This window comes from Pterocles gutturalis, unplaced genomic scaffold, assembly GCF_000699245.1.
Source record: "Pterocles gutturalis isolate BGI_N339 unplaced genomic scaffold, ASM69924v1 scaffold23601, whole genome shotgun sequence".
In the NCBI taxonomy this organism is placed as follows: Eukaryota; Metazoa; Chordata; class Aves; order Pterocliformes; family Pteroclidae; genus Pterocles; species Pterocles gutturalis.
This window is the reverse complement of record NW_010098501.1, coordinates 3,417-13,395: the sequence shown is the minus strand read 5'-3', so window position 1 is coordinate 13,395 and position 9,979 is coordinate 3,417. Positions and strand designations below refer to the sequence as shown.

Here is a 9,979-nt window from a genome sequence, read left to right as displayed (position 1 = left end):
TGGTTCAGTATTTAGTTCTGTCACAAACATTTGACTCTAAAATTTTAATAACATCTTCGTCTAGACTAAACCTTTCTGTAATTCAGCCTAGTTCTATATCAAGAAAGAATTTAGAATTTACTATTTCTGTGATAGTTAATTACAGAAATTAACTATACCTAAAAGCAGAAGGCCAAAACATTTTCAAGGGCTTTCACCATTTAGGAAAGAATGAACAAAGTCACATGTGGTGATAATTCTGTTCCAGCAGCTCTTGGGCTCCACAAAGAATAACAGTTATTTCTGATGATTCCTCTTCGTACCAGAAAATGTTGCAGAGTGAGATTTTTTTTTTTTTTTCCCCTGGCAGGATATGAAGGAGCTCCTTACAACAGTTGAGAGAGAAGAGAAGCAGTGTGTGATGATAAGCCTTATAAGCTTATCAAGAATTAGGATCTTTTGCTTTCAGTTATTGCCATGACACAGATTTGTATGAAATTTTTATCTTGAAATTACTGGAGCTGCAGTGGATCATTCTTCAGCTGTAATCTTATTACAGTTTCTGAGCACATCTGAAAGGTGATCTCTGAGATATGATACCTTGCTGGGTGAGGAGGACAGAAAATGTTTTCCGTTTCTTAGACTGTTGACTCCCTCATCAACAGAAAAGTTTAATGTCTGTAGAAGTTGGAAGCTGACCAGATCCATGTCTTTCCAAAAATATAATGATAGTTGGAAAACGGTTAATTGCTCTTGTTTTTGAGATGTTAGATCACAAAATACAATGCAGTGAGATACTGATAATGGAACACTTTGCAAATAGATTGACATTCTTGAAAGTATTTTCTTTTTATGAGGTCTTCTTTTTGGTAGCTCAATTAAATGTAGGCATTCGTGTTTTTTAAGTGGTCTTGTTACAGAAATGAGAGAACAGTTTTACACCTAATCGTATCTGAGGTCCTTTCTGGTAGGCTTATATGTCTTATGATTTCCATTACGACATAGAGACAGATATGTACCATGTTCCGCCGTGATTACATATTCCCTCTGTTTAATCAGTCACTACTAGTTTTTGTTCCAAACACTTCTAATTTGGATTACCCTTCTGATAATATAAGGAACCTCTCCTTGCTATTTTTGAAATTTTAATTTACTTTTCTAATTTTCTGTTTCAAAGATATTGCTGGCAATAGTTCTATGGTACAATTGTTTTCATCATAAGAAGTGATCACAGAGGGAGGAAAAGCAAGAATAACAAATGTAGTGGTGTCATCCAGTACACAGTAGCCAATTTCTCACAAAAGAAGCCTTACGCACGCAATGCTGAACGTGCCCTTAATTTGATGCAGTAGCATGGCTCGTTCTGAACTTTCAAGATGGGTGTATGCTCTGCCATACTTGCATGATCACTGTGGCCAAGACAGCTTATCACAAGTGTAAAATCAACCATTTGCTTGGATGCTTGCACGAGAAGGTTCCGTAAATTTATGTATGAAAATTCTGACTTGCTCTCTCCTTTTATGGTGCTGGTTAAAACCCAAAATAAAAAGGAATCTGTCCCACATCCAAAATTTTAATTAACATTTGGCTTTCCAAAGCTTGTCCCTCATATTTATTTCTTTGAACTTTTTTAAAAGGTAAAATAAACCAATAGAGCTATTTAGATGCACAGAAGATCCATGGAAAGAAGAGGAGGGAGGATTGTAAAAAATACATGCATAACTTAAAAAAGGATCTCAAACATTAAATATGTAATCTTTTTACAGCAAGCATCACAGGCATTCTGTTATCAGTGCTGGACTGATAACATTGGAATGAAGGGGAGGAAAGAAGGCAAAGAGAGTTTAGGAAAAACAGAACAGGATAGTTTAAAAAAATAAAAATAGTATCTTCAAATCTTTGGGGCTGGTGACATCTTTCATCAAACAACATACACTATAAAGATTTTTTTTTTTTTAATTTAAATTTGCCAGTGTATACCACAGGGAGATGATTTAAATTATGGTTATTCTATGGACTCAAGATTTTTATCCAGATTAAATTAAATCCCAAATCCTGTTTATCCGGTCCATGCATAATTATGTGGAACTGTTTTTATCAAAATATATTATGAAATGAAACATAATCAAAAAGATGTAGAAATGTAGCAGAGGGGAACAAATGAACAAATAAACAATATTCTCAGCATATTTCACCAGCAGATCTTTAAAGCTACTTTAAAGTTTAGCCATTTCAAATGCACATAAAATATTATCTTCTGGTTTTCAATATAAATGTAGGATTTTGTTTAGGAAATCAAGTTTATTTAGTCTTGGGTGGTATTATTCCTGAGGTTAAAAATTGGGGTTTTTTAAACTTTTCTTGAATTGTTAAGTAAACTATTGATTATAATTAAAAACACCTTTTGACACATATTCTCTAACATTATTTATATATATATGTGTGTGTATACATTGCATGTGCATATATATATAAAATGTAAATTATTCATGCATTTTATATTTCAAAGGAGAAAGAGGACTGAGTTTTTGAATTTTATTCAGTTTTTGGTCATGAAATGAAAAAGAAAGACATTGGATCAAATTCTGCCTTCAAATATTTGCAAAATACTCCCAGTAAATATTGTCAGGAGTCAACCACATTTGTCTGAGGACAGTATTAGCTCTTTGGTGTATAAATGCAAATATTTCATGCAAAATTAAGTTAATACCACATGCAAATCTATCTCATATGCACATGGCTTATAGCCAAGAAAACTTCATTGGTGCTTGTGCTAACATGCATATATGGTTTGAACTAAGAGCATTCACGCAAAGGAAAATGCAGAATGATCAGCATGGCAACTTTGTCAGAGTGACATTCCTACAGAGCAACCATCTAATGCAAACAAATATGCACATGACCTTTTTTGGGCAGAGAAGCATGATTTGAGTTGTGGGGTAAAACAGTGATAGGTAAATACGGTTAGATTAACATTTCTTAATGTCTAATTTTTAGTAACCATTTTGCCCCACATCTGATTCTTCTTGGATTATTTCCCTTTGCTATCTACCCCTTCATCATGCAAAAAGTTACAATTAAAATTAGAAAGCATTGAACAAGCTCTAAACTTGACATATAACATGGATATTCTCCACACTTTATACTGGAATTAAATTTGATATAAATACCTCCTGCTCTTACCAGTGGGTGTTGTTATTCCATGTATTTAGGTATGAAGCAAACAGGAAAGAGATAAATCTTTCATAAGTACAACATAAATCACACAGTTCTTATTTTATCCTTGCACTAAGTGTAATATATTCAAACTCACTTTTTAAGAAAATTGACTGCCATAAAACTTGAGGGATAGAATTATGAACAGAATAAGACATAAAATGTAACAAAATGATTTTTTTTCACATTTTATTTAAAACAAAGCCTCCATACTGCCTCACAATCATATTGCAAAATATGGGCTGTTTAATCCATTTAGTTAGTATTTCACATTAATGACAAATCCAAGACTAATTCCAGTACACCAATTCCTGCATCATGCAAAGTTCATGCTGACCACATTCACTTTTACTTACTATTTCATGTGAAACAGGTGTTCTTAGTACATCCATTAGTGGTAATGAATTAGTTAAGGCATACATGATTTTGTAATATCTTCAGAAATAATTCAATGAGCTGCTTTAGGCTTAGGTAGCACACTCCTGCAGCTTAAGGGCCTGATCCTGCAAAGTGCTGAGTACCCCACAATTCCATTGCCATCAGAGGGAATTAGGGCCATTCAGTGCCACACAGGATGAAGCTACTGCTGCTGCTTTCCACCGCAGTAATCCCCAGCAGAGGTTTATTCAAGTATCCTTGTCCTGTGCTGGGCATTATGTCCCTCTGGAAGGGACACTCATGGAAGTGGGAGGTCAAGCCCAATATGTTTAGTTTGCTGTTTAAGATCTGCTTTACTTAATGGTAACCATAAAGTTAAGCTCTCAGTGATTCAGCTTTATAAAACCTTTTAATCAAGACCCACTATTTCTGCTTACTGCATAAAAGTGTACCACACTGACAGTCGTCCACAAATGTATGTATAGATACCACATGGAAGCTGTTTGGAGGTTGGTTTCTAGTTAAATTGTTATAAAAATTATAAATTTTCTTATTCTTGCCAACTTTATGGAGATCTCTGCGAAGTCTCTAATCTACAACTCAGAATAGCGCTGGAAAGCATCCGTCCAGAGACACAGATTCACAGATCTTAAAATGCACAATGCTCTCAGTTCTTCAAACCTATGTCAGCTTTTCAGAAAAGATGTTGCTGTCTCCAGAAAATAAGCCAGAACTATGGATGCTTTTGCATTTTGTGATTCCTTTTTAGCTGGCCACATAATATATTTTCTATATGGACCGTCTACAGATTTGTTATTTTTTTATCAAGAACAGAAAAATATGAGTGCTGTACCTTGCCACTTCCTAGGAATGAGGTTCTGTGGATTGCTAAATGGTTAGTAGTACTATGTTGACTTTCATTGCAGAATTATGTGGTTGTGAACTCAAGTGAACTGCTGTTCAGACTATCATATGATTAGAATATTTCACTCTGAAAAAAGCAGCTAATCCGCCTGCCAGCTCCTCCTTCTGCCGACCCCCAATATACCTGTTCTAGACAACACAATAGGATTTTGAAAAAGAATAGATCTCCACAGGTTTTATAGAAGAGTAATTCTGTAGATAGGTACTCTTGTTTGATACTGGAAGTGGAAAAGCAGGCCAAAAACCAAGCAAAATTCTGGAACAGCTATGTCTGAAATAAGAAAACTATTTTTTTTGTTTTTGGTCTTAATTTTACAATAGTCAACTGCAGTTCTCAAGATTTCCTATACACAGTGAGTTCAGTTTTCTGATACAGCTGGTAATAATCTACACAGTTAAATGATTGGATGTCTAATTTGTAATGGCTTGGTTTCAGTAATTGCTATATATCAACCTTTTTAAGCTTGTAATTTTAGAGCTTATAAATAATGAAGGCTTAAAATCTCTTTCTAAATTCTCCTGTGTTTATCTATTCCTCAGCATCCGTGCCTGAAAAACAGAACAACATACCATGTTCATGTCAATGCCATTGGTGTATGTCCACGCATGCTGGAAGTATTCCTCAAGTCGCTGCCGCAGAGGGTTGGGGATTTGATGAAAGCGTATAAACTCCTTCACCCTCAGCATTTGCATGTGATACCGTGCAGTTCCCGAGTAGAGTCTTTGGATTATTGCAGATACGTTTCCAAAAATACTCGCGTACATTAATGCTGGATGAAATAGAAACAAAACTTAAGTCATATAATTAGGCTTGCACATGATGCAACAGTTCTTATGATGTACTTTCTATGTAGAACAGCTCAGATGAGAGTAGTAACATTTTTGGAGATGTGGAATTGATTTACCTGAAGCTTTTTATTGATTTGATTGTATCAGTACCAGCTCAGTTAGCAGAAGAGGTTTAAATATTAAACCATAATCTAGTTGGTAATATTTATCTTTGGAGATATGTAGTCCTGAATTTAGTGTTGTAAATCAGGTTCATCTACTTTTACAGAGTTCAGTAGAACTAAGAACCAGGAACTAAGGTTAAGTACATGTTAAGAACAAAGGGCAGAGTTAAGAAGGTATGCATACATTCATAGGTTCAGATTATGTAATTATGATTACAAATAAAATGTAATTATGATTATCCAGAAACAATGGGCTCTAGTTTCCTAAATCCACTCAAAACTCAACTTCATACCCTATAAAAGATTTGCTTACAGACTATGATACACAACACAAAACTTCTGACATTTTGGATAAGAGATTTTGAGTAGTCAAGCAACTTCACTACTTCCTGACACTGAGTCACAACATATTTTTGCATATAACATTGCTTTCCCTGGGAATGTGCCCTCCTGGCTGCATGCTTATGATCTTGTTGGCTTAGATTGTTAAGTCTTTTGCTCAAACACTTAGAGAAAAAGAAAAAAATTATTAAGCTATAACTACTTACAGCCAATCAACATGACACAGATGGAAAAGATTTTCTCTGAGTTGGTATTTGGAGACACATTTCCAAATCCTACACTTGTCAGACTGCTGAAGGTAAAATAAAGTGCTGTAACATATTTGTCCTTGATGGATGGTCCAGAGCTTGCATCACTCTTGTTGTAATGCTTTCCTAATTGTTCTCCTAAAGAATCCAACCAGCCAATCTTGTGAGCCAAGTAAGGTCTTTCTACATTTCCAATGGCATACCAAATGCAAGCAAGCCAGTGTGCAATCAGAGCAAATATGCACATAAGGAGCATCAGAACTGCAGCACCATATTCTGAATATCTGTCCAACTTCCTTGCTACCCTCACCAATCGCAGCAGTCTAGCTGTCTTCAGAAGACCTATTAATGTTGTTGTCTGTAAAAATAAGATATAAATAGAAATTTATTTTGTTTGTTAGCAAAGGTGCTTTCATTACTAGTCAGCATGAATAAACCAGTGTAAATTCCATTATTCTGGGGAATCAAAAAAGCCAGTAGATTAACCCATTTCACTGTATCTTAATTTTCTTTGAACTAACAAATTTATTATAAAAACAGTGAAGCAAACAATAAGAAATGCACATTTTAAAGTAAAGTAGAAGTAGAAGTTGTCATCATCTGCTGAATATCTTTTAACTTTGAGTATTATTCTCCATGTGGACACTTCAGTCCACCCTAGTGGACTTAAATGATCCATTATGATTCATGATGTTTTGACATGATAAATTCTGTAAGTTATTGGAACTACTCATAATTATATGACTGGCCTTCTAGGTAGTAAGCATTTACAATGTTTGAACAAAGATGTGTGACTGTATTTGGTCCTAACTTAGAGAATACTTGCAATACTCTGGCACATTTGTTGTAGAAGAGAGAAGAAATAGAGCAGAAATGTCCCAAGGAATAAGTATCCTATTCTGTAAATGTTCTTCCTATTTGTAATGGTCAGAACACTCTATACAGGTAAAAGAAGATGAACCACTGTGAAGAGAGAATCATGGAAAAGTTACTGTTGCCAGACTCCAGATTGATCTTCTTTTTGCATCTTTTATGCTGAAGCTTGCAGAGGTAGTGGTAGAAGCCGCTAATAAAATTACTACACCATTAAAAAAACCTATATGGGTCAGTTATAAACCAAGAATATATTTCAAGCTTTTTAGTGCAGACCTTCACTATGATTCACTGTAGCCCCTTTGAGGCTCTGATATTTTTAAAGGAATCTAAAGTTCATTAATATAAATTTACAATTTTCAATCAGTAAATTGTTTTCATACTTGTTAATACCTTGTAAAAGAGATTGGCAACATTGCAAATAGTAACTACACAATTTCAGAAAGAACTCAGCTACCTTTTCCCCTCCATTAAGTGTGAACATATATTAAAGTATTCAGTAAATGTCAATGCCAAATAAGTTTTTAATAAGTTTTTTTTCCTTTTTTTAACATATAGGTATATAACATAACACAACTGGAAACAACTCTGGTTGTAGTATGTGTCATGTTAAAGCTTTCTTTCAACAAGTACTAGGCTCGTTTTTATGTTTTATTACATCCTTGCATTTAACATATTTCTGAGTAAAATCTCAAAGCCCTTTGAACAAAATAAGAGGCTTTCTTAGCTGCATTTGTCAGTGGGCAGTTCAATATATTCATATTTTCTGAGTAAATGAGCAAGAAGATAATGTAGGGTAACACTGGGTAACACTCCTTGGTTCAACTTCATCACATCAACATCACAGAGAAAAATTTCAGGGTGAATTTCTCATAGCCATGTAAAGAAGGCTGTTTCATTGATTGTGAGCTCAAGAGTCTGAAAGACCACATCCTTCAAAAGGTATGCTTAGGCTGAGCTTCAGCATGTGAGTATTGCCACTAGGTACCTTTTTTTTTTTTAAATAAAAAAAGCCTGATAAACCAGGCTTGAATATTTATGATTTCTTAATGAAAATAGCAATTTTAAGAAAAGATAACATTTGTTCTTAGAGGGGTGTTGGAACCATTCTATTACAGATGTAGTCATATCTCTACACCATGCAAGAGGCAACATATTCTTACAGTGCCCCTTAAACAGATCAGAATGTAGATTGTGAATCTAAAATGTGTCGTGGTCCACCCCATTCTTAAGATAAGACTTCCTAATGTTACACATCCTCGGTGTTAATCCCATCCTTAAATACTGCATCAGCGGGAGCTCTGGAGTATGCTGGAGGTGCATAATACAAGCAAACTCCCTCTGTTCAGGTTGAAATCAGCATGAGTGGGACTAGACATACTTTACATCATCAAGAAACTCATCCTGAGTTTGAGTTTTCTTTAACATGGTAGAGAGGCTTTGATATTAAAATACATCTGACAGTGGAGAGGGAAAGCACGAACCATAGGTTTTGGCATTCATTTACAGTCCACCTCACATGTATCACTTGGCCCTGACCAGAAATACTTGGTGCCAGAGCTAGGCCTCATGCAATTTAATTTCCTTGGTGTGCTGGAATACTTTGCTCAGCATGGCAGCCAAGGAGGCAGAGGTCCTACTGTGTCAGTTACCCACCTTACCCCATCCAGTGCCAGCAAATAGCAATCTGATAGGTGCTGCTCTTCTTTGAATTGCTTGCTGCTCTGTTTTCATCACACCTAGCTTTATCAAATGGCCTACAAGTTCAAGAGATGCTGGATAACCACATCAGGATTAAAAGTGTGTTGGGTTTTTTCCATTTTGACTATAGTAATAGTGCAAAAAATAAACAATACATCATGCCTACATGGTTCTCTCCACAAGCTAAGTAACCACATAGAAGACTGCTTTATTTGTTTTGGAATAATTATTCAGTTCTGCTAATAAAAATCTTGAGAAATGTTAAAGTTTGTCAATTATTTTTTCTCTGGGGGAAAAAATGACCTTCTAAAAACAGGAGTTCATGGATACTACATTTTCTAAGGTCACTGAATTTATTTTACAAAATCCTTATATATTACAAGGGAGTATCCATAACTCTGATTAGTCTTTTTTAACAGTGAGATTAGTTTATACCCTCAATTTCTCAAGCCCTGATGCTGACATTAACCCAGCGGGGGGCTATTTTGACGGACAGCAATTGATTACAACATGATTTGAAAGAGGAGGGCATCAGTCTATCTGATTTCAGAGAGTATAATTTGGAAGTTGTTACTGTATTAGACTGGAAGAGGGAGCTGGTATCACCTAATTAATTATCTGCATAAATGGTATTCTGCCTGTGCAAAAAAGCCATTTACAATTCATGACTTTCTGACTGATGGACAAATCCTTAAGTTTCCTCTAGATTTTTGTGGGATTTTTTTTCTTTTTTCACAACATCCATTATCATTATTGTATAAATCTATAATGTGATCTCTTTTTTAAAACAAAGAACCCACTGAAGTGTATGAGTAGCTCAAACTGTCTCTTCCAACATGCATTAATGTGCACTTGCTTACATCGTATTTCATCTGCTAGGCTTGTTTCCATCTTCCTGGTATTGTAAGGTTTCTCAATAATTTCCTGCCACCTATATTTTATGTTAAAATCGTCATCAAGCTTCTACCTTTTTTGCAGCCTGTAAACAAATCTATTAAATATGAGTCCTATAGCATCAAGCATAGTTAAGTCTTTTCTCTCTCTTGGAAAAATCTCTAATATATGCCAGAATTTGGCCTTTCAGTCTATGCTCCATTACCTTCATAGCCTCTTCTGAGCACCGTGTCATTGTTGAAGATCTTTATGCTGTATGCATCATGATACTGAAAATGTTAGTACAAACAGCAATTAAACAAAAATATTTCAACTAACCAAAACTTCTTATTTATAGCAGGGTACTGGTACTTCAACTGCCATTGATAAAAGACTGCCAAAATGGTCTACGAACAACTGCCTGCTCAAGCAGTGCTAGGGTTCCTTTTTTCTTCATCTTGAAAAACAATCAAGGAAAGAAAATCAAGGCGC

At 35.1% G+C, this 9,979-nt stretch overlaps 1 protein-coding gene across 1 annotated transcript in view; it reads right to left on the bottom strand.

The window, feature by feature from the left end:
- The window catches only part of KCNH7 (potassium voltage-gated channel, subfamily H (eag-related), member 7), a gene marked incomplete at its 5' end in the record, with an annotated part of 43,382 nt that extends 33,605 nt beyond the window's left edge, over window positions 1-9,777 (bottom strand). Inside the window, 4 exons of the mRNA XM_010073349.1 lie at window positions 5,068-5,267; window positions 5,999-6,398; window positions 8,570-8,670; window positions 9,714-9,777. Coding sequence (XP_010071651.1) covers window positions 5,068-5,267; window positions 5,999-6,398; window positions 8,570-8,670; window positions 9,714-9,777 — 765 coding nt within the window. The remainder of the gene's footprint in view (window positions 1-5,067; window positions 5,268-5,998; window positions 6,399-8,569; window positions 8,671-9,713) is intronic.
- Between the last annotated feature and the right edge of the window lie 202 nt (window positions 9,778-9,979).